This window comes from Chiloscyllium punctatum, chromosome 1 (assembly GCF_047496795.1).
Source record: "Chiloscyllium punctatum isolate Juve2018m chromosome 1, sChiPun1.3, whole genome shotgun sequence".
In the NCBI taxonomy this organism is placed as follows: Eukaryota; Metazoa; Chordata; class Chondrichthyes; order Orectolobiformes; family Hemiscylliidae; genus Chiloscyllium; species Chiloscyllium punctatum.
In genome coordinates this window covers 23,986,151-24,012,003 of record NC_092739.1, presented here as the reverse complement: position 1 = coordinate 24,012,003, position 25,853 = coordinate 23,986,151, and the positions used below count along the sequence as shown (strand labels likewise).

The window sequence follows — 25,853 nt, the reverse complement described above, 5'->3', positions numbered from 1 at the left end:
CATGTCTTCCACTGTGAAAACTGACGCAAAGTACTTGTTAAGTTCTCCTGCTATTTCCTTATCTCCCATCACTAGGCTTCCTGCATCAGTTTGAAGTGGCCCAATGTCTACTTTTGCCTGTCGTTTGTTTCTTATGTACTGAAAGAAACTTTTACTATTATTTCTAATATTACTGGCTAGCCTACCTTCATATTTGATCCTCTCATTTCTTATTACACTCTTTGTTATCCTCTGTTTGCTTTTGTATCCTTCCCAATCTTCTGATTTCCCACTGTTCTTAGCCACTTTATAGGATCTCTCTTTTTCTTTAATACATTTCCTGACTTCCTTTGTCAGCCAAGGTTGTCTAATCCCTCCCCGGTTAACCTTTCTTTTCTTGGGAATGAACCTCTGTACAGTGTCCTCAATTATACCTACAAACTCCTGCCATTTTTGCTCTAGTGTCTTCCCGGTTAGCCTCTGCTTCCAGTCTATTTTAGTCAGTTCCTCTCTCATGCTCTCATAATTACCTTTATTCAACTGTAACACCATTACATCCGATTTTGCCTTCTCCCTTTCAAACTCCAGACTGAACTCTACCATATTATGGTCGCTACTTCCTAAGGGTCCCCTTACTTTAAGATCTTTTATAGAGTCTGGTTCATTGCAAAGCACTAGGTCCAGAATAGCCTGCTCTCTTGTGGGCTCCATGACAAGCTGTTCCAAAAAGCCATCCTGTAAGCATTCCATGAATTCCCTTTCTTTAGATCCACTAGCAACATTATTTACCCAGTCCACCTGCATATTGAAGTCTCCCATGATCAATGTAACCTTGCCTTTCTGACATGCCTTCTCTATTTCCCGGTACATGTTGCGTCCCTGGTCCTGACCACTGTTAGGAGGTCTATACACAACTCCAATTATGGTTTTTTTGCCTTTGTGGTTCCTCAATTCCACCCACACAGACTCCACATCATCCGACGCTATGTCATTCAATACCATAGATTTAATTTTGTTCTTAACTAACAAGGCAACCCCACCCCCTCTGCCCACCTCTCTGTCTTTTTGATAAGTTGAAAAACCATGGAGGTTTAACTGCCAGTCCTGACCCCCCTGTAACCAAGTCTCTGTGATGCCTACTACATCATAATCATTCACTATTATCTGTGCCATTAGTTCATCGGCTTTTTTATGAATGCTACGAGCATTCAGGTAAAGTGCCTTAATGCTAACTTCCTTATCATTAGAGATGTTGGAAGTCATATGTCCTAAGTTATCCTTGCTTTTTTCTGCATTCTCAGTCTGCCTCAATTTTAAATCCGCCTGGAAACATGCTATCCTGCTGCTTATCTTTCCATTTACCTCCATACTCCCTGTTGCTTTCACTTTCCCTTCCCCCCAACTCAGAAGTTTAAAGTCCTACTGACCACCCTATTTATCCTCTTCGCTAGAACATTGGTACCTGATCGGTTCAGGTGGAGACCGTCCCAACGGTACAGATCCCCCCTGTTCCAAAACTGATGCCAATGCCCCATGAAGTGGAATCCCTCTTTCCCACACCAATCCCTTAGCCACATGTTTACTTGCCTAATTTTCTTGTCTCTATGCCAATTGGCACGTGGCTCGGGCAGTAATCCGGAGATTATGACCCTTGAGGACCTGTGCTTCAATTTCCTGCCTAGTGCTTCGTAATGCCCAAACAGGTCCTCCACCCTAGTCTTGCCTATGTTGTTGGTACCAACGTGGACCACAACAACTGGATCCTCCCCCTCCTGCTCCAATATCCTTTCAAGCCGGTCAGAGATGTCTCGCACCCTGGCACCGGGCAGGCAACACACCATGCGAGACTCCCGATCCGGCTTGCAAAGGATACTATCTGTCCCCCTAATTATAGAATCCCCTATAACCACTACTTGTCTATTAGCTCCCCCCTCTTGAATGGCCTTCTGCACCATGGTGCCTTGGTCAGTTGGCTCATCCTGTCCAGAGCCCTTTTCCTCATCCGAACAGGGAGCAAGAATCTCGTACCTGTTGGACAAGGTCAAGGGCTGAGGCTCCTCCACTCCTGAACTCAGGTTCCCCCTACCTGCCTCACTTACAGTCACACTCTTTTGTGCCTGATCACTAGCTGAGTGTGAATTAATTAATCTCCCAGGTGTGACTGCCTCCTGAAACAAAGCATCCAGGTAACTCTCCCCCTCCCGGATGTGCCGCAGTGTTTGAAGCTCAGATTCCAGATAATCAACTCTGATCCGGAGTTCTTCCAGCAACCAACACTTGCTGCAGATGTGGTCACTGCCGTTCACAATGGGATCAGCCAGCTCCCACATCATACAGCAACAGCACATCACCTGCCCAGCCATCTCTGCTTAGTTAGTTAATTTCTTACTTTGTACAAGTATGAGTTAGAATACCTTCTGATACCTCTCTGCTATAGTTTTTTTTTTACCCTAAGGACTTGATGTATACACACACAAAAAAAACGAAGTAAATTTTTAACTAGTCCCTGGTAAAGAAATAAAAATCCTTACCATAAAAGAAAAAGCAGAGTAGTTAAGAAGGTTAGAGGAGGAGGGTGGGTGGGAGATACTACATGTGTAGAATCTCGAAGAACATAGGAAGCCATTCAGTGCATCAAGCATGCCCAGCTGTTCAATACAGACTGAACAGTTTAATGCGTTTAATCCACACTATTCCTATAGCCCATTACACTATTGGAAATTAGAAATCTATTAAATCTCTATCGTAAACACACTCAAAGACTGAGATTGCACAGACATCTGTGGTAGATAATTCTAAAGATTCAAAACCCTCTGAATAAAAGAAATTCTCATCTTGGACCTAAGTGACATTCCTCTTAATTTTTAAATTGTGCCACTGCTTCTAGACTCCCTAACCAGAAGAAGCATCTTACCTGCATCTAGCCTATCCATCCCTTTAAGCCTCTTGTACGCTCCAATGAGATCACCTCTCATTCTTCAAAACTCAAGAGAATACTAACCCAGTTTGCCTAATCTCACTTTAATCAGATGGTCCTGCCAAGACCTTTATTGCACTCACTCTGTGGCATTACTATCTTTCCTTACATAAACGAATCAAAAATTCATATAGTCCTCTAGATGCAGTCTAACTAAACTGCCAAACAATCAAAATTACAATTAATATTACAGTATTTAAATCTCAAGCTAAAGGTTGCAATCCTTTCCAGTTTTGAGATATCCTAAAGTAGAGCAAAACTAATTTAAGTCACCTCATTTTTATTAAACAATGTCTTCTATCAGACAATCATGTAATTTCCTTGCTGGTAACTCTGTGGACACTCATAATCCAAACATAAACCACCTTAGCTGAAGAGATGTTTTAATGGGAACAGATAGAAGCAATTCCAATTCACTAAAAAAAAAATGCCCATTCAAAATAAACTTTATTTCAGTGTATATTGATCTAGATTTCTTAAAAACTGGAAAGAAAGTTAGATGGGCAATTTAAATCTGGTGTCAAGTCAAGGGAGTGTCTCAGTACACAGGCAGTGAGATATCAGTAGACAGGCTGGCAAACAATCAATCAATGAGATACTTACACCTAGCAACCAAAATGTTAACCATGGAATTAAAAGCACTTAAAACACCATGTTTCCCCTCCAAGCCACTCGCTATCCTGACTTGGAACTATTCCTTCACCATTGCTGTGTTGAAATCTTGGAATTCCCCTCCTCACTAACTGCTTTATGGGCACACCTTCACCAAATGAACTGCAGTGGTTCAAAAACATCTCACCATCACCTTCTCAAGGGCAACTAGAAATGGGCAATAAATGTTAACTCAGCCAATGATTTCCACAATTATGAATGAGAAAAATAATTAGAATATGTCAAACATATATCGGAAGCTCATTATTATTGGTGGACCTGGAATTTATTATAGAAAAAAAATTACCAAGTGTGTATTAGATATTAGGGGACTGGCCTGAAGTTACTAAATTTTTACCTTGTGACAAGTTCAAACAAAATAAAAATTGTTTAGGTTTGAAAATATTTTATCTCCTGACAGTATGGATTTATGTAAAATTGAGACTCTATTAGATAAATCTTTCTATAATTCTCATTTATTCATATAGAAAACAAAGCAACAATGACAATGATTCATAGCAGGAACAGAAAACTTGCCAATTCTGATGAAAGGTCGTCAACCTAAAACATTCTCTTTTCTTTTGGTCTCCACAGAGAAAACCAGTTGTGTTTTTAATTCAGATTTCTAGCATTCTCAGTTTTGTTAGGGTAGAGATTTCTGTCTATTAGTTAACTAGCATCGACATCCCTTATGTTCAGTACAAAGCAACTGCAAAAAAAATTTAATTATATAAAGAAAATAAAAGTGAAGATGGTGGCAAAATGTACCAGGGCAAACTGCCCATTAAATTCTCCTCCCCTAATTCCTTTTTAAAGGCATGTATCACAACAGCATTATGTTAAATGGATGCCCTCTGTATCCAGTTGTTTCAGGGTAAGAAGGTATTTTCACTGATGAATTTATTTCAGTAGTGTCTCTGTTTGCAACGATGAAAAAAGCTTTATGCTGTTCACTATGAGAGAGATTTTCTCAAATCTGCAATCAATTATGTCAGAGCAGAGTTAACATTGAACAGGCTTGAGGATTGACTTTCTAACTTTGCTTCAGGCAATTAATAATTTGAGCCCAATATGAATAGTTAATAAAGATGCAATAACCAAAGCTTGTCAGGTTGTGCTGGGAATTAATTAAGTAGTAGAACCTGTTAAGTATTGTTGTTGTCTAAGGCAGTGACGAGAGACTGAGGTGTCTTTCTTACATTTTGGAATCGTAGGTCCAGAGGTGACAAAACAGGCTCCACAAACCCTGCCATGAGAAAGTTGGAGGTGTTTTGCTTAGTGGTGGTGGCAGCCGTTTGGGGACGGGGGAGTGCAAGTCAAATGCTCAGATTTTCCCATGGTCCTCCCATTGTTTGTGCTTAAACTCTATCCAAGCCTATTGGAGAAACTGGAGATGTTTGACAACTTTATCTGCCTAACTATTCAATACTATAAAAAGGAGCCGAAACTTCCTTTCTCCCATGAAGGGGAGTCTGGTTTGTTTAGCCTCTCCTCATACCACATGGCTTTAAAATGTTAGAATCCTTGCTACTCCTTACAAAATGTCAGATCATTTAAAGGAATAAGACAATCAGAATTACACAAAATGGGTTTAATCTGTAGTGTGCAATGTTAGTGCTGAACTGGTTTGAAAATTTCCTCCCTTTACTTATACACTTGTTGGTTATTCTCAACTGCCTTTTGTCCGATACCTAATTCTTAACTTGAATAGATCATATCGCAAATAATCACAATTGTTTGCTTTCAACTCATCTTTGGTGCTGTTCTTTTTAACCTCATGTATCATTTCAAAAGCATGTCCAGCCTCCACTTCATTATTTAAGAGACTGTTCTTCATTTATAAGATGGACAACGAATAACAGCTGAATGATAGGACTGGTGTAACTTCATTCATTCAGTGACCAGTGTCCACAACCTACCTTTTAAAACAAGCTACTTACAGGGGTGTGAAGTCTTCTGGCTTCACGTGAGTTATTTTCACAAATCCAATTCTTCCATTTGCTTCATTTTTCCCCAGAAACCATTGCAGACATGTACTGAGGAAGCCAATTATCTCAATCTTTTCACCCACTCGAAAGCTCAGTTCCTCAGGTCCAACACCTTCATAATTAACCTCTGCCACACAGGATCCCTGCCCTGGCCAAACAATTAAAACATATTAACTCACTTTTGAGACACTGCCAGCTATATTTAATGCAGCTTTTTACTCATCCATAATTTTAAAACTAATGTCCCTTATGACAAATTATTTTTCCACTGCTTGCATCTTTTCCATAAGTAATTCATACCAATGAATTGCTGTAAAACATTAATTAGGTAAAAACAATGACTGCAGATGCTGGAAACCAGATTCTGGATTAGTGGTGCTGGAAGAGCACAGCAGTTCAGGCAGCATCCTAGGATGCTTTTGCCTGAAACGTCGATTTTACTGCTCCTCAGATGCTGCCTGAACTGCTGTGCTCTTCCAGCACCACTAATCCAGAATCCAGTAAAACATTAATTGCTTACCAAGTGGATGAGGAAATTCTGCTGCCATGTTATTCAGTGTACCAATGCTTTCACTGTGCCTTTTGAAAAACCACCTTAAAAGCAGAGAAAATTCCAGCATGAATTTATTATGCAGTTAATATGATTAATTTTAGCCATTTTAATCTGTGTCCTCTGCTCAGCAAGAAAATCATGAAGGTAAATCTACCTTTACACTCATATTTCAGAGGTTTTCACCTTTCACTTGCATGATACCAGTTTCTGCCCAAAGCAATGAATGGGAGTAAAATCATGGACTGGCAACTGCATGATTTCATAAGTACTATATTAGGACCACAGAGGAGAAGACATGGCTTGGAGGTGAGCTAGCACATGATGGCTTTGCTTCTGCTGCCCTTTGTCCTTCTAGGTCGTAGAAATTCTGGATTTAGAAGCTGCATTCAGAGATGCTGCAGTGCATCCTATAAATCTTACATACTACTGCCACTGTGCACTGACAGTGGAAGAAAGGAGTTTTGAATAGGCTTTTGATCAAGTGGGCTGCTTTGTCCTGGAAGGTATTGGCTATCTTAAATGTTGTTGGAGCTTCATTAACCATGTAATGGGAGAAAATGGCACTACACTTCTGATTCATGTGTTGGAAATGGTGAAAATGTCATTGGGCCAGTATTCCAGAGGTCCAGGCTAACCCTCTGGGGACACAACTTCAAACTCCACCATGGCAGTTCTATTAATACATCTGGAAGAAAATGTTAGTTTCAGTGATGTTGATCATAACTATTATCGGTTATTGTAAACTAGTTACTCGTTCACTAATGCACTTTTGGAAAGGAAAATTGCCAACTTTACCCAATCTAGCCTCCATGGGACTCCAGCCAACTGTAATGTGTTTGCAACTTGTCTTCCTTACCCCAATTTCCAGCATGACCTTGTAAGCAACAAATGTTCTTACCCCATACAAGAATAACAAAGACCAAATATAAAGGGAGGAGAATTACTTACTGTAAAATTGCCAGCCTCTCCCTAAAATTCACTACTTTAAAGCAACAGGATCAGAGAAATTCTGGCACCTACTGATGAAAAGGGACAAGCAGCTCCATGTAAGATTTTGGAACTGAAATCTTCTTTCCACTGATCAGAGACTTTCCTGACAAGTGAGAACCACTCTTTGGTTTATCGACAGCAACAAGGTCATTCCCTTTAGGCTGCTGGTCATTTTCTTCATTTTGCTGAAAACTGAAGGGATACTTCACAAAAAATATTCCTAAGGAAAAGAAAAGAATAATGTGAACTAACAAACATTTAGCAACTTCTACTTCTGACCCTACCAGAGTGTCTGGGATCAGGGAGATGTCATTCAATTTTAATATTGTGCTCATGTGACACCACAGACCACTATCCCAATCAGAACACCTGTATTTGAGGGGACCTGCTCATCCCCTCTATCTCAGACACAGCGTGCAAGAATATTCAGTAGCCCCCAGTGGACATCTACAGTGGTTCAATGTTTAACACTGCTGCCTCACAGCACCAGAGACCAGAGTTCAATTCCACTCTCGGGCAACTGTGTAGAGTTCGCACATTCTCCCAGTGTCTGCATGGATTTCCTCCCACAACCCAAAGATGTGCAGATTAGGTGGACTGGCCAAATTAAATTGCTCTTTGTGTCCAGGGATGTGCAGGCGAGATGGGTTAACCATGGGAAATGAGGGTTACAGGGTATAGGTGGGTTTGAGTGGGATGGCCTTCAGAGGGTCAGTGTAAACTCAGTGGGCTGAATGGCCTGTTTCCACGTTGCAGGGATTCTATAAAATTATAAGTGAGAAAACATCAAACAGTCTGGCAGCCCCACTACCCAACAGGAGTCAACTCCTAAGCTGATCATTTTGATGACCTTGTTTGGAAGTGAATTTTAGATTTTCAGGTCCTTGATTTACAACAAGGAATTCACAGCTGGACAGTAACAGGAATAAATCATTAGCTTCAGTGCTACTTGATGCTTCTAATTTAATAATCAGTTTGGGCTCATGTCAGTGCGAGAGATTGAAGGACTTTCCATTTCAGATAATTGATATGCGTACCTGTAAACAATCCAACAGAGCATAACCAAATGCAGAGCAAACAGCAATCTGTTTTTATATCAAGCAACTTCAACATAGTGAAATGTCCAAGGGTGCTTCTTCACTGGTGCAATATCAAACAAAATATATGATACCAAGCTCCAATAGGAGGTTCTTGGGCAGATGATCAAAATCTTGGTTAAAAGAAGTGGATTTTAAAATGATATATTATGAGCAAAAAGAGATGGGAAGTTTAAAAACAGCATTTCAGAGTTTAAGGCCTTGGTAGCTCCTGGTCTGGCCTAAGGCCTGCAACTGTACAACAATTCCAATCAGGAATGCTCAATCTGCTCAGAATTGGAGGAGCTCAGGTATCTCAGACAGGTGTGCAGCTGGAGACATTCACAGAGACAGGGAGAAAGCAACAAGTCTATAAGAATGTGAAAACAAGAAGCAAAATTGGCATTGTTTACCCAAGAGTCAACAGATCAGTGCGTACAGGGTAATGGTTAAACAGGATATGCTGCAAATTGAGACAAGGGCAAAAAGTTTTTAATCAGCTCAAGTCACTGCAGAGATATCCTGGACTGGAGACATCAGAGCTCCAATTAAATCTACAATCCTCCTTGGTGCTGATCACAGTCATGCCCGGCACATAGAAAGATAAATAAGGTTTTTGGAGGTCAGCCATTTCAGTTCAAGGATCTGTCTGCAGGAGTTCCTCAGGGTAGTGTCCTAGGCCCAACCATCTTCAGCTGCTTCATCAATGACCTTCTCTCCATCATAAGGTCAGAAACGGGGATGTTCATTGTGCAATGTTCAATGTTCAGCACCATTCATGCCTCTTCAGATACTGAAGCAGTTCATGCTCAAACAAAGCAAGAACTAGACAATATCCAGGCTTGGGCTGAAAAATGGCAAGCACAAATTGTACCACATAAATGTCAGAGAATGACCATCGTCAATAAGAGACAACCTAACCATGGTCGGCACAGTGACTCAGTGGTAAGCACTGCTGCATCACAGTGCTAGGGACCCAGGTTAGATTTCAGCCTCGGGGGACTGTGTAGAGTTTACAAATTCTCCCTGCGTCTGTGTGGATTTCCTCCGGGTGCTCCGGTTTCCTCCCACAGTCCAAAGATGTGCAGGTCAGGTGAATTGACCATGCTAAATTGCCCATCGTGTTAGGTGCATTAGTCAGAGGGAAGCTCTGGGTGGGTTACTTTTTGGCAGGTCGGTGTGGACTTGTTGGGTTCAAGGGCCTGTTTCCAAATTGTTGGGAATCTAATATAAAACCATCTTCCCTTAACATTCACAGATGTCACCATCACTGAATCCCCTACTATCAACATCCTAACTGCTACCATTGACCAGAAATTGAACTGGACTAGCCATATAAATAATGCTGCTACAAGAGCATTTCAGAAGCTAGGAATCTTGCAACAGGTAACTCACCTCCTGATGGCCTTAAGCCTGTCCATCATCTACAACGCAAAATTCTGGAATATGATGGAATATTCCCACTTGCCTAGATGAGTGCAACTCCGACAACAGTCAAACAGGGGTGACTGTAATCTGCAAGTCAGGCCTGGGAGAAGGTTTGGTGGTAGATATGGGTTGCAGGGGGTGGAAGTGAAAAGGATGCCTTGGTGTTGGCAAACTTTGACTCACTTAGCTCACTTAGAATAGCTCTGTAGTCCTCATGCCAAAAACCTCTCAACACTTTCCACGTTCCTTCATGCCATCTCATAACCCCAAAACAACCCTCATGGCTGCTCATTACCAAACCCCCTCAACATGCCAGGGTATAAACTACAGACTATATAGCAGCAATGAACACTGTAGTAGCAATAAATAAGAGCAGTTGTACAACAAATTCTTGGAATAAGTCAAAGTTATTCTTTTTAAAATTTCAACTATGTTAAAAGAAAACACCTTTTTAATACAGGCTTATGTAAATCAACTGTGAAATTAGTAGTACAGATCAGACACTGACAAACTGAGATGTCAATCATGCACTTGAACCATCAAACTTATGTAAATAGACTGGAAGTATTAAACCAAGACATGGAATTGAGACAGTTTGGTGCGTGCACCAAAAGGATTCTCTTATGTGGACCATGGTTTCTCTGCATTTCAATATTTTAGTGAACTGTCTTGAAAATGCTGACCATATTCCATGAAGGTTATGGAGTTGGTCAAGCCTAACCCTGCAATGGAGCGAACTTGGTCTGGAGCACCAGGTGTAGACTCTGGTCCTAAACAAGCCATGCCCTTAAAAGGTCCTTGTGATTAAAAAGCTGAAAACCAAGCATCGGGTCTGGAAAATCAGGGCTGGACACTCATTTATAAAAAGAGCTTATAAATCATCTTAACTCAGCAAAAGTCCAGGCTAATATCTTTTCCCTTTCTTTAAAAATGGTCCTTAAAAGCTACATCTTTGAGCTGCTTCTTAGTCACATGTGGCTTGATGTTATTGTTTGATAGTGGTCCTGTGTTGTGCCTTATGTGGCTTTACTGGGGGAAAGGTGCTATGTAAATGCAAGTTGAGACTGAAGTTATTGGGAGAGTCATTCTTAGTTTAAATGCAATTTAGAATAACAGATCCTCACCTTCCTGTAAAAGAAGACTTTTGCACATTACTTTGAGAGACTCGTCACTTATTTGCACCTCAATTCTGATATCCTCTTCATCAAGACAATTCAGCCAAAAGCCTTGATCTAACAGTGTGTTTTCCATGCAGTGACTAACCAAGCCTAAAAGAGCAACAGGAATAGTAATTGCAGAACAAGACAGTGATCATCTAGACATCTATCAATTTTTATTTTCTACTCAGTGCTTGCGCTGTTAACATATTTAAGTATAAATCTTCAAAAATATTTGTTTCATATTATTGTACAATGAATGTGGACACTTCTAAGAGTGAATTATAATAAAACAGATGCAGGTGATTTCCTTAAGATGTACAAGCATATAAGTTAGCAGCAGATATACGCCATTCAGTCCCTCAAGCATGCTCTGCGATTCCAGAACATTATGATTAACCTGATTGGGCAAAAATCTACATTTTCTCTCATCCCTGACAGATTATCAACCCTTGCTTAATAAGGATCTACACGCCTCTGATTAAAAATATTTAAGGACTCTGCTTCCACCATCTTTCCCAAAATGAGGTCCAAAGATGCTCAACCTTGAATAAAATATTATTGCTTCAACTGTTTTAAAAGGGTAGCTCCTGATTTTTAAACACTGACTGCATAACTCTCGAGTCTACCAGAAGAGGAGACATGCGTCCACACCTACCCTGTCGAGACCTCTGAAGATTTTTTATGTTTCAATCAAGTCACCTCTTACTTTTCTAGAGTCCAGAGAATACAAGTATTATGACATGGGGTAAACTCTCCTGCAATTTAAAAACCAGCAACACAGAAAAGATTTACCTCGTGCAGTAATCTGTAAATATTTGAGTGGCCAAGAACTAGCTAAAGTAAGAAATAAAGTTAATTTTTAAAAGTATAACAGAGAATAATTAACTAACAACGATTCACAACTCCTTCCTCTAACCTATCTTTTACCTCCCCTTCTATAAGAGAGAGTCCAATAAAACTCCCAATTAAGATTTACAAAACGAAACTTCTTTCTCAAAACCAGGCAGCTTTCGGATCTTCTATGTGGATCTTCCTGTGTCTTCTTTTCTTCTTAGGGATTTCTGCTTCACACAGGTTACTGGTCAAAAAAGGTACCTTTTAAGAGAGCTATTTTTCAGGCAGTCTGTTTACCTGTTGGGGCTTGGCAGTTCTCCTCCCAACTGTTCAATGTTTCCCCGGTCTTATACCCCAAAGCATCAGATTGTGTCACTGGCTTTTAAGATTGTCAATATACTTGATTCAAACTTGATTGGAATTTGGTATTTTTAAGGGTATAATTTAAACTGATTGGCCAAATTCAAATCTGGTTTGTTTTCATTTCCAGGCAACCAGCTACTCCAGTAGAAGGAGCACATGTTACATTGTTTTATTGAGAACACTTGGTGCTGTAACTGCTCGCTTTTAACTCTCTTAAAAGTCCAGTACACCCACATCTTCATAACACAAGCCAAGTCTAGTGAACCTTTCTCCTTAAGGCATCTCCCACCATACCCTCCTCCAACCCAATTCTAGCTATTAATCTCTAAACTGCCTCCAAAGAATTTATAACTTCCTTAAATCATATGATAAATACTGTGCCTCATACTCCAGTTATTGTCCTACCAATGCTCTATACAACTGAAACATATACTTCATACTTTTGTTTTCATTTCTGCTCACAATAACAGTGCATTCTGTTAACTTTCCTAATACTTACTATTCTTGAATATTAATCTTATACAATCCATGCAAAAAAGATGCCCAGGTATCTTCTGCATCTCAAATCTTTGCAAGCCCACACCATTTAGATAATGCTTTTCTTTACTGTTCCTGCCAAAATGAACAATTTCTCATTTCCCCACATTATACTCCATTTGACACATCTTTGCCCACTCACTTAAACCATCTATTTCTGCATGTCCTGTTTACAACTTACTTTCCTATCTACCTTGATGTGATCAGCAAATTTGGCAACCATAACTTCCATCCCTTCATCCAAGTCAGTTTACAGTTGGTACAATTTGTATAAACAACTCCCTGTACAACACCACTTATTACATCCTGCCAATCTGAAATAGACACACACTACTTCCAGCCAGCCAATCACCTATTCATGCCAATATGCTACACCATGAACTCTTGCTTTTCCATAGTAACCTTTAAAAAAGGTAAACTACATCAAAGCATTAAATGCTATTACCTAGTGAGTAGTATGTTGAAAATTTCCAAATTTCTTCAAACGTTTTAAAAGTAATTATAATCAGGTCTTGGTCACTATGTATGGACAGCAGCCTGGCTGAAAGTTCCTAAAAGAAAGGGAAATATGGATATAATTAAACAATTACAAATACATGCGGCATAGCAGAATTGTTCTGGAAGAGGGCATCATTTTTAAACTAATCAATTTTTTCCTTCAAATGGACAAGTTTAAAAAGCAACATAATCAGCAACTGTTATGTAAACGTCTCCTATGGAACGACGTGCCGATCAATTCAGTTGGCTAATAAAAATAGCAAATGCCAGAGACACTGTCTGACAACATCAGTGGAGTTTTGAGTCTGATAGAATTCTTCTTCAGAAACCGCTGAGCCACAAACTTGCTGTTAGGCATAATACACAGGAATTAATTAACTTCTGATATGAGTAAGGAACATGCTATAAACGGGAAAACATGCAATGGGTTAAAGTTTTCATTTTGGTATCATTGGAAACTTGTGCCTAAAAACGCACAAATTATGTTTCATTTTCCACAAAATTTTATCTGCATAATTGTAAATGTAAAGTGTTTCTATTGTTATGGTAAGATCAGAATCTCAAAATATTATAGGTATTTTTAATTTGTAATTCCAAAATGTTATTTTCTAGGAGGACTGATACAACAAAAATGGCTGTGAATGTAAACGAAATGCTGGTCTGAAGAAAGAGAAAGAGACTAGGAGAGAGAATGTTGCTCAAAGAGATGCAAAAATTTCAAACGGCCATCCTTCATAAAGGGGGAAAGAAGTGAGCCTAAACAGGCTGGACTGTGATTTTTATGCCCACAAAAGATAATGAGGGGCTGATGGTGCCCTGCTCAATAAAAAGTTGTCCTCTGCAGATTATGTCTCAAATTCCAGACACATTGTGTTTTTCCTTTTCAAAGATGCACAAGAATAAAAGGCTAAAAAGCCAGACTGACCCACTGGAGTGTGTCAGTGGGTCTGAATGTTCCCATATTTACGCTAGTGGGGTTGAAGTTCTCATGTGTATTCGCTTAGGTTTTAGTGCTGGCATGCTGTAAAGATCCTAATCAAAGAATTATCCACTAATCACCTCTGTGTTGCAGGTAAAGGGGACTCACTCCTCAAGTGCTGGAAGTCAGCTGACTAGCAAGCCAGACAAAAGGAAACAGAACAACAAAAGGTATCACACTCACCTTAAAATCAATCATAGTCAAAATGACTCAAATCAACAGAATCTCAAATCAATTTTCAAACACTAAAAAGCTGGAAACTGACTGTTCAACTATCAATGTCGATGATACGACGAACCTCCACAACAACTGCTTCAAAGTTCAACTGTCCACACTTCACAAACTATTCAGAGCCCAAGCCTTTTTTTGGCAGTAAATGTTTTTATCTTTAAGGATTCACCTCCTATTTCTAATTAGTGTGTTTATTATTTGCTCTTCTCTCATGTAGTAATTGAAAAAACTCGTTTGTTAACTCAAGAAAGCCTGGAAATTTTTTTATGAAACAAAAGTTAATTTGGATCTGAAAGGTGTCCTCACCTTCATTTTTGAAATTAACCGTAAATGTGACTGACCGGGGACAAATGATTGATGAAGGTGAGCCAGTTCACTACCTTGGAGCTTAACAGTTTAGAGTATTCTTATCTGAAATAGTACCAAATTGGGGAGTTTTACATGGGGTCTTGGTGTAACAGCATGAAGCATTACAATAAGGCAATGCAAAAGAATGTAATGCCTCATTTTTTTCTTTCCACTAAAAAGCCTATATAGTATTTTATGATATCTGACTCACATGCCCATCAACTAGTAAAAGTGGATTACACAGAAAAAAAAATCCTTTGAATATCTAACATTCTCCTTCAAAAGTAGAGCCAAGAATCCTGGGGAATGTCAAATGTGTCAACATCACACAAAAAAAAATATGCAACCAATCATTCTTTTTAAATAAAAAGTCATTTAAACAAAGTCACATACTTAATATACACTGTTACAAAATTCACCCAGTCTTTTCTCTTGTGCTGTTCTGACCTAAGTCTGAGGAGAGCTGCAGGAGATGCAATATGGATATTTCCCTTGATCAACTTTTGTTAATGGCACCTTTTAATTTTAAAAGCAATGGTGTGCTCTACATGGTTCAGATTGTTTGAATGAACGCTATTAATACAGCTAAATATGTATTTATGGCCTCAACTGGAGTATACAGGAGATAATTTCAACTTTAGATGCAAGAAAAGTGGAAGGTTAATTAAGTGGTGAAGATGGTAATAGACTTCAGACTGGTAAGATAACAAAGACAATTGAAAATGAAATGTAATACGGAGAAGTGTACTTTGAAAGGAATAATGTGTGCAATGTATACTAAATGCTACATTTTTTAAGGGAATGCAGGAACTTTGAAACCTTGGGGTTTAAATACAGAAAACATTGACACTAGTACAAAAAGCTTAAAGACTGTTCAAGAGCATATGGGATATAAAAGCATTGGACAAATTTAACTCCCAAATGTGTGTTTTAGGTTAGGAAGTAAATTAGTAAGGTAAATATCTGATGGAGGAACCATATCAAACTCACCTAATTATGGTTTTGTCAGAGGCAAGATGAGGCAGAAGCTTACTCGAGACAAGCTTTTAAACAACATTTCTAATTTTAGCAGGCTGGCCGCATTTGGATAACTGAGAGAAGTGCATTTACAGCACTGCTTGTAAGCCAGGAGGAGTAGGTGTGCTTGCAGAAAGTTACCCACTTCTCAGGCTTGAAACCACTGGCCTCGTTAATCCCCCAGCTACCTTCAGACACCCCACCACAACCTTTCCATGCCTCACTATTTATTTTTTGCTTGAAGACTTGTTGTGTTGCAGCCTTTCTTGCCCAATAGCCAATCATGCTGAAGGTTTGGCAGTAAAGCTCTTGCATAGCTTCCCTGAAGCCTTGACATTTTTCAAACTGTAATTCCTAGAACGGAACATAATACTCCAGCTGAAATATCATCAATAGATTTAGTAGGACTGCCTTCTACTGTACACTAGCCCAGTTAATTATCCCATATAATTACTTTCAAAATCACAGAATCCTTGCAATGCAGAAAGAAGCCATTTGGCCAATCAAGTTTGCAGACAAACTGAAGAGCATCCCACCCAGACTCAGGCCCCTGCTCTATCCCTGTAACCCCACATTTACCATGGCTCATCCATCTAGCCTGCGCATCCTGGATGCTGCAGGCAATTTATCATGGCCAATCCACCTAATCTGTACATCCTTGGACTGTGGGAGGAAACCCATGCAGACAAAGGAAGAATGTGCAAACTGCACACAGACAGACAGTCGCTCAAGGCTGGAATTGAACTCAAATCCCCAGAGGCAACAATGCTAACCACTGGGCCACTGTGTCACTCTTGTTCATATTTTTCCAGGATAAATAATGAGAAACAATGTTTCAATTTATACTCATCTGCATTAAACTGCACCCACCATTATATTTCTGAACTGTACATCATTTGCAAATTTTGAAATTCTTCCCTATGTGCCCATATCAAGCCATTTATATACTCAAATGGGTGATGGTTCCAATATTAAACACAGGTAATTTCACTGTGTACTGCCTCTACATCTGAAAAACTACTGTTTATCATTAATCTTTGTTTTCTGTTCCTTAGCCATTTCACATCCATAATCACTGTTCTTTTAGTCACACTTTAAAATTTTCCCCAATAAGTCTATTCTTTGATACTTCTTAAAAAAAGATTTTTTTTAAAAATGTCCATTTCCACATCATCAGCTGCACTCTCACAAAAGTAAAATTAATACAGATGTGAAGGTGTACTTAAAACAAACTCCTGAAAAAAAGAACACTGGCCAGGCAGCATTTCTGGGGAGAAAAAGTAATGGGGCAAAGGATTTAAGGACAGAGGTAGGATCATAGAAAAAAAGGCTACAGCATGGCAATGAGTAGAAAATCTCCACAGCCTTAACATATTGTAAGCCATAGAGTCACTGAGTCATAGATTCATTCAGCATGGAAACAGGTCCAATTCATCCGTGCCAACCAGATTTCCCAAACTACACTAGTCCCACTTGCCTGCATTTGGCCCATATCTCTCTAAATTCTTTCCTATTCATGTACCTCTCCAAATATCTTTTTAATGTTATAACTGTACCTAAAGCTTCCTTTGGGAGTGCATTCCACATACATACCACATGCTATGAAAAAGTTGCCCCTCGGGTCCCTTTTAAATTTTCCTCCACTCACCTTAAAATTATGACCTCTAGTTTTGAGTCCCCCAACCCTCAGAAAAAGACCTTTGCTATTCCCCTTATCTCTGCGCTTCATGATTTTATGAACCCCTGTAGGGTGTCACAGTGGCTCAGTGGTTAGCACTGTTGCCTCACAGAACCAGGGTCCTGGGTTCAATTCCAGCCTCGGGTGACTGTGTGTGGAGTTTGCACATTCTCCCCATGTCTGCATGAGTTTCCTCCGGGTGCTCCAGTTTCCTCCCACAGTCCAAAGGTGTGCAGGTTAGGTGAATTGGCCATGCTTAAATTGTCAATTAGGTGCATTAGTTAGTTAGAGGGAAAAAGGGGTTTGAGTGGGTTACTCTTCGGAGGTTCAGTGTGGACCTGTTGGGCCGAAGGGTCTGTTTCCACACTGTAGGGAATGTAATCTCATCTAATCTAATCCCTCAACTTCCTATGGTCCAGGGTAAAAAGTTCTAGCCTGTCCAGCCTCTCCTTATAAATCAACCTCTCCAGTCCTGGTAACATCCATGCAAATCTTTTCTGCACTTTTTCCACTTAATAACAGATTTCCTATAGCAGGGCAACCAGAACTGTACACAGTACCCCAAAAGTGCCCTGACCAACATATTGTATAGCGCAACATGATGCACCAACTCCTATACTCAATGCCCTGACCAACGAAGGCAAGCGTGCCAAATATCTTCTTCACCATCCTGACAACCTGTGATGCAAATTACAAGGAACAATGTACCTGAACCTCTAGGTGTCTCTGTTTGACACCTACCAAGGCCCTACCATTGACTTTGTAAGTCCTACCCTTGCTTGTCTTATCAAAGTGCATTTATCTGAATTAAACTCCATCTACCATTCCTCAGCCCATTGGCCAAATTGATCAAGATCCTGCTGTACTCAAATAACCTGCTTCACTGTCCACTGTAGAGCATGAAACTGGGCAGAAAGTCTGAGCTTCTGGAACTGACATCCAATTTGATTGGCCAGCAGCTCCAAGAGTGTTGGCAGTGATGGATCTCAGTAGAGGGCACTGCTGAGACCACAGACTGGCTTACAAAGACGGCTTGATGAATGCCAGAGTGAAGCAAGTCAGGAGTACCAGGTGTGGAACATACCCCCTCCTTATGGCGCATGAGGGTGAGGGAGAACTGGGCTTTAAAGGATACGTAGGTGCAAAAACTGGATTCTATTTACATTGAGGGGACCCCCCCAAATCAAAAAGCGTAGCCGAAGATTGCATCCTCCCTTCACATAATTTTAAAAGCAAAAAAAAAAGGGTTGCTGAAGGGCAAAGAAATAATGAGGTAAACTAAACTTTTAATAAACTAATTTCACCCTTACTTATTTCTTTACAGACTGATGATCTTGGCACCCACCCATGCTCTGTACTTTGGTGTAAGCTTAGGGCTGGATGGAAAGGTAACGCACTAACCACCCACGTGTGAAAACAAACTTGCTGGGCCTTGCAATATCCAGCCCAACACTTCTCAATGAGATAACCTTTCATGAGAACTAAAGAAAGTTACAAATGTCATAGATTTTGAGTTGATGGCAGAGGGAATAACAAAAGGAATGGTCATAACAAATAATCATGGGTAGGAGGGATTAAATGATGAGAGACATGATGCTGCAAAAGTCAAAAGACAGCAGCAATGAGTATGTGAAAGAAATGAAGGAATAAAGAAAGAAACAAGACAAGATCAAACCAAACCAACACTGGAAAAAAGATAGAGCCAGAGATTATGAAATAAAAATGTTGAATCTAGGGTTGAGTCTAGAAGGCTGAACACAGTGTCCAGTTGAAGCAGATGGTGTTGTTCCTCAAGCTTGCCTTGATTTTCACTAAAGTAGGACACGGATTAAAAAAAGGTCAGAAACAAAGTTATGCAACAGGTCAAGCTTGTGGATTGAATTGAGATGTTCCACAAAGCAGTCTTTTTTTTTAAATTAAGCAATCACAGTCTGTGTTAAGTCTCCACCCAGAGAGAGAGAGCACGAGAGAGAGAGATGTGAAAAGGGTGTACTAGGGTGTTAAAGAAGGAATGGTTCTTTCAAACTACTGATAGGAAGCGAACAGAGAAAGAAGAGGTGGTTGGTGATAGAATCTCACTGGTATTGGTTGTGGATCATCATTGAAGACAGAGACTGGTAGGATGGAAGGTGAGAAAGGGACTGTTAACATGGTTCTTTGGGGTGGGGGAGATGAAAATGGTGCTAGATGGTGAGGGGAACATTGGGAAGCAATCAGAGGTTGAAGAAAATTAGCAGAATGAGTGTGCAAAACCTCAAACAGAGAGAGAGATGGAGAAACAGCACAATGGTGAGCATCGAGTATGTTGGTGAGAAAATGTCATACTGATGGTTGCTTACCTAAAAGTAAATGGAGGAAAATAAGGTTTTATAGTGAATCTAAAAAAAACAGAACATTCAGAAAATACTCTGGTTAGACAGTGGAGAGACAAACAGTAAGCATTTCAGGACTGGAAACGTTCAGATTGCCAGCATCCAGAGTATTCTCTTTTTTTAAAATCAATGTGGGACTGGAACAGTAAATTACAATGGCAGCTGGTAAGCCCAAACTTTCAACGTCCTCCTTGAAAACTACAAGAGGTAATGACACAATCTGACTTGTAACTTCAGTCATTCCTGATTCAGACCCAGTCCTTAAGGATTTCCAGGGTATTGAGCACCATATTTTTGGGGAGCCAGAATCTGGGCACCTCAGAAAGGATACTTTGAAAGTTTAAATAGGAAAATCAGGAACATTCCTCTAATTTTATTAATAATGCTGAGCCTATGCCAACAGCAGAGATATGCTCAGTTATTGCCCACTTGGGCTTCCCCAGAAAATTCTAAATTTCCAGAGTCGGAATAGACAACCCAACAAAACACGTTTCCCAATCCCTATTTATTTTTACTACACTTTACGTGCAGCGAAGAAGCAAGTCTTCGTATTGTCACTTACACTAAGGAGGACAACAACCTCTCCACAGTCATTCTCTAGAATGCGCAGCTTTGCTCTCAGCATGTCCTGCAGCTGAATGTCATGAAGTCCTGTTGTTTGTCGTTTCATTATCAGTTTCAGTGAAATATCTATCAAGGAAACATAGGCAAGGAATTTACTTCTACAAAAGTTACTGCACTTTATAAATGTACAAGTAGTTTGTACTTACATTAGTAACTACCCTTTTACAGATGGAATTCTTACCTGCATTTAACAATTCGTACCAATTGCTTCCTGTTAGAGCTACAAATTGTAACGGAACCTTGTGTTGTCACCAGATTTCTCTAATGGTGTCAGGAACAGAGGTCACTGGCACCTGCAGCCCTACAAAGGAATCTTGGTCTTATGTGCTGCTTTTCTTTAAAAAATATATATATTTTGATTTCCCTTTCGGCATTGCATATGGAGCTTGAACAAAATGGTGGCAATAGACAATAGACAATAGATGCAGGAGTAGGCCATTCTGCCCTTCGAGCCTGCACCGCCATTCAATATGATCATGGCTGATCATTCCTAATCAGTATCCTGTTCCAGCCTTATCTCCATACCCCTTGACTCCACTATCTTTAAGAGCTCTATCCAATTCTTTCTTAAAAGAATCCAGAGACTGGGCCTCCACTGCCCTCTGGGGCAGAGCATTCCACACAGCCACCACTCTCTGGGTGAAGTAGTTTCTCCTCATCTCTGTCCTAAATGGTCTACCCCGTATTTTTAAGTTGTGTCCTCTGGTTCGGCACTCCCCCATCAACGGAAATATGTTCCCTCCTGCCAGAGTGTCCAGTCCTTTCATAATCCTATACGTTTCAATCAGATCCCCTCTCAGTCTTCTAAACTCAAGGGTATACAAGCCCAGTCGCTTCAGTCTTTCAGTGTAAGGCAATCCTGCCATTCCAGGAATTGACCTCGTGAACCTACGCTGCACACCCTCAATAGCCAGAATGTCTTTCCTCAAATTTGGAGACCAGAACTGTACACAGTACTCCAGGTGTGGTCTCACCAGGGCCCTGTACAGCTGCAGAAGCACCTCTTTGCTTCTATACTCAATCCCTCTTGTTGGCCTGGAGAAAGAACTTCTTTGCAGTCTTCCTCATGTTGCTAGAGATTCCATCAATAAAGGGATAAAAAGAAAGAGAGTTTGCCTTTGGCTGAATTTTTTCCCCCTCGCCCAAGTGAATGAATTTACTGCAAAAATAAGACCTGTGGATCAAAATTGACCAAGCTAAGTTCCCAGCAAAACATGACAATGAAAGGCAGCAAATCCAATGTAAGGAATGTATTGAAATTATTTGCAGAAAACTTAAACTGTCATAAGGTTATATGGTTTTGATTACCATTGTATCTCACAACAATCTTTTAACATTGAAAAATAGTCAATTTTTGTTTTGCAAAGGAGGATACTGGATTGCAGATAATCATCCATTTTCCAAGTCTTACTACTTGATCGACCCTCATTAGAAATTTTATGGAAATCCACACCATATCTGAACTACATTCACACATTCTGAAATGATAGTGTAGCAAATTCATAAAGTTTGATACTGTTCAAATAAAAAAAACTGCTATAGTTTAAACAAGCTAACATTTCTGTGCATGAGTATTTTTGAGCACAATGTGAACATTTTGCGATATTCAGCAAGTTCAGCATAGTCTCAATACTATTAGTTGCAGTGGGAAAGCATTTCACAAACTGGGAGAATGCGAAAAGGATGCAGGAAAAATACAAGAAGGAACTTGAAAGGGGGTGATGCCTGCATCTTTTTCTGCCAATGGTGGTGCAGTTGCAGCTCTTTTCAACCTAATTCCTCTTGCTCCCACACTCGGGAATCCCCAGCAGTTTCAATTTAGATGCACTTCTTTCAGTTTGTCACCTTTTCCTCTGCACAGGACAAACATAATTTAAGATATGCTTGAAAGCAAGACTTAGGGTATATGCGCAGAGACAAAAAACACAGGCTCTGATAAAAGTAATCAACCTGAAATACTAACTTGACTTCTCCCATCACAGATGCTGCCTTACAGTCACAGATATACAGCACAGAATTAGACCCTTTGTTCCAACACATGCATATCAATCAGATATCCTATAGAAATCTAATCTCATTTGCCAGCATTTGGCCCATATCCCTCTAAACATTTCCTATTCACATACCTATCCAGATGCCTTTTAAATGCTGCAATTGTACCAGCTCCACCACTTCCTCTGGCAGCTCATTCCATACCTGCACCACCCTCTGCGTGAAAACAAAATCACCCCTTAGATGCCTTTTAATTCTTTCCCCTCTCACCTTAAACCTATGCCTTCTAGTTTTGGACTCCCCCAGCCCCGTCGATTTATCCTATCCATGCCTCTCATGATTTTGTAAATCACATGTCAGCCTCCGACGCTCCAGGGAAAGCAACCCCAGCCTGTTCAGCCTCTCCCTATAGCTCAAACCCTCCAACCCTGGCAACATCCTTGTAAATCTTTTCTGAAGCTTTTCAAGTTTCACAACATCCTTCCAATAGGAAGGAGACCAGAATTGCACTCAATATCCCAAACGTGGCCTAACCAATGTCCTGTACAGCCACAACATGACCTCCCAACTCCGATACTCGATGCACTGACCAAGAAAGGCAAGCATATCAAATGTCTTCTTCACTATCCTATCTACCTGCAACGCTACTTTCAAGGAACTAAGAACCTGCACTCCAAGGTCTCTTTGTTCAGCAGCACTCCCCAGGACCTTACCATTAAGTGTATAAGTCGTGCCCCAATTTGCCTTTCCAAAATGCAGCACCTCACATTATCTCACTTAAATTAAACTCCACTTGCCAAATCGCCCATGTGATCAAGGTCCCATTGTACTTGCAGGTAACCTTTTTAGGTGGCCCCTACACCTCCAATTTTGATGTCACCTGCAAACATAATAATCATACCTAAGTTCACATCCAAATCATTTATGATGACAAAAAGCAGTGGACCCAGCACTGATACTTGCAGCACCCCACTAGTCACACCTTAATTCTGAAAAGCAAACCTCCACCACCACTGCCTTCGAACTTTAAGCCAGTTCTGTAACTAAATAGCTATATAGAGTCATAGAGATGTACAGCACAGAAACTGACCCTTCAGTCCAACATGTCCATGCCGACCAAATGTACCAACCTAACCTAGTCCCATTTGCCAGCACTTGGCCCATATCCCTCTAAAAACTTCCTATTCATATACCCAGTGCCTCTTAAATGTTGCAATTGTACCAGCCTCCACCACTTCCTCTAGCAGCTCATTCCATACACGTACCACCCTCTGCTCGAAAACGTTGCCCCTTAGGTCTCTTTTATATCTTTCCCCTCTCACCCTAAACCTAAGCTCTCTAGGTCTTGACTCCCCACACCCCAGAGAAAAGACTTTGTCTATTTACCCTATCCATGCCCCTCATGATTTTATAAACTTCTACAAGGTCACTCTCGGCCTCTGACGCTCCAGGGAAAACAGCCCCAGCCTATTCAACTTCTTCCTACAGCTTAAATCCTCCAACCGTGGCAACACCCTTGTAAATCTTTTCTGAACCCACACAATATTCCTAACCAATGTCCTGTACAGCCGCAACATGACATCCCAACTCCTATACTCATACTCTGACCAATAAAGGAAAGCATACCAAATGCCTCCATCATCCTATCTACCTGTGACTCTTTCAAGGAGCCATGAACCTGTATTCCAAGGTCTCTTTGTTCAGCAACACTCCCTAGGACCTTACCATTAAGTGTATAAGTCCTGCTAAGATTTGCTTTCCCAAAATGCAGCACCTCGCATTTATCTGAATTAAACTCCATCTGCCACTTCTCAGCCCATTGGCCCATCTGGTCCAGATCCTGTTGTAATCGGAGGTAACCTTCTTCACTATCCACTACAGTTCCAATGTTTGTGTCATCTGCTATACTTCCTATGTTCACATCCAAATCATTTATATAAATCACGAAAAGTGGTAGACTCAGCGCGGATTCTTGTGGCAATCCACTGCTCACAGGCCTCCAGTCCAAAAAGCAAGCCTCTACCACCCTCTGTCTTCTACCTTTGAGCCATTTCTGCATCCAAATGGCTAGCTCTCCCTGTATTCCATGACATCTAACCTTGCTAATCAGTCTCCCATTGGGAACCTTGTCGAACACCTTACTGAAGTCCATATAGATCACATCTACTGCTCTGCCCTCATCAATCCTCTTTGTTACTTCTTCAAAAAAACTCAATCAAGTTTGAGAGACACAATTCCCATCCACAAAGCCATGTTGACTATCCCTAAGCAGTCCTTGCCTTTCCAAATACGTGTACATCCTGTCCCTCAGTATTCCCTCCAAAAACTTGTCCACCACCGACATCAGGATCACCTGGACCAGATGGGCCAATGGGCTGAGAAGTGGCAGATGGAGTTTAATTCAGATAAATGCGAGGTGCTGCATTTTGGGAAAGCAAATCTTAGCAGGACTTAATGGTAAGGTCCTAGGGAGTATTGTTGAACAAAGAGATCATTTGTTCCCTGGCTTGCCCTTATGACCTGTCTTAAACAGTGGCATCATGTTAGCCAACCTCCAAGTCTTCCAGCACCTCACCTGTGACAAACAATGATACAAATATCTCAGCAAGGGGCCCAGCAATCAGTTCCCTAGCTTCCCACAGTGTTCTAGGGTACACCCAACCAGGTAGTGGGGATTTACCAACCATTTTGCGTTTCAGGATATCCAACACCATCACCTCTGTAATATGGTCATTTTTCAAGATGTCACCATCTATTTCCCCACATTCCATGTCTCCCATGTCCTTCTCCACAGTAAACGCTGATGCAAAATACTCGTTTAGTACCTCCATCTCCTGTGGCTCAACACAGACTGCCTTGCTGATATTTGAGGGGATATCTTAGTCTGCTTTCCTCATTCCTGAAGAAGGGCTCATGCCCGAAACATTGATTCTCCTGCTCCTTGGATGCTGCCTGACCTGCTGCACTTTTCCAGCAACACATTTTCATCTCCAACTCTCTTCCCTATTTACCAGTTGGTCCTTAAAATGTATTTATAAAAACCCTTTGGATTCTCCTAAACTCTGTTTGCCAAAGCTATCTTATGTCCCCTTTTTGCCCTCCTGATTTCCCTCCTAAGTATACTCCTACGGCCTTAATATTCTAAGGATTCACTCGATCTCTCCTGTCTACACCTGACATATGCTTCCTTCCTTTTCTTAACCAAACCCTCAATTTCTCTCATCATCCAGCATTCCCCACATCTACTAGCCTTGCCTTTCACCCTAACAGGAATATACTGTTACTGGACTCCTATTATCTCATTTCTGAAGGCTTCCAATTTTCCAGCTGTCCCTTTTCCTGTAAACATCTGTCCCCAATCAGTTTTTGAAAGTTCTTGCCTAATACCATCAAAATTAGCCTTCCTCAAATTCAGAACTTCAAGTTTTAGATCCAGTCTATCCTTTTCCATCACTATTTTAAAACTAATAGAATTATGGTCACTGGCCCCAAAGTGTTCCCCCACTGACACCTCACTCACCTGCCCTGCATTATTTCCCAAGAGTAGGTCAAGGTTTGGTGACCTCTCGTCAGTACAT

At 40.6% G+C, this 25,853-nt stretch overlaps 1 protein-coding gene across 3 annotated transcripts in view; it reads right to left on the bottom strand.

Annotated features, from left to right (window-relative positions):
* LOC140481565 (SH3 domain and tetratricopeptide repeat-containing protein 1) overlaps window positions 1-25,853 on the bottom strand; it is a 92,102-nt gene that overhangs the window by 40,976 nt on the left and 25,273 nt on the right. For 2 of the 3 annotated variants that reach the window (XM_072578016.1, XM_072578106.1), the window contains 6 exons: window positions 20,222-20,349; window positions 12,982-13,087; window positions 10,767-10,910; window positions 7,169-7,358; window positions 6,116-6,189; window positions 5,548-5,743 (listed from right to left, as the gene is read on the bottom strand). In XM_072578016.1, the coding sequence (XP_072434117.1) occupies window positions 5,548-5,743; window positions 6,116-6,189; window positions 7,169-7,358; window positions 10,767-10,910; window positions 12,982-13,087; window positions 20,222-20,349 (838 nt within the window). Of the gene's footprint in view, window positions 1-5,547; window positions 5,744-6,115; window positions 6,190-7,168; window positions 7,359-10,766; window positions 10,911-12,981; window positions 13,088-15,833; window positions 15,854-20,221; window positions 20,350-25,853 lie in introns of those variants that run through there. The other variant, XM_072578193.1, reaches the window with a different exon arrangement.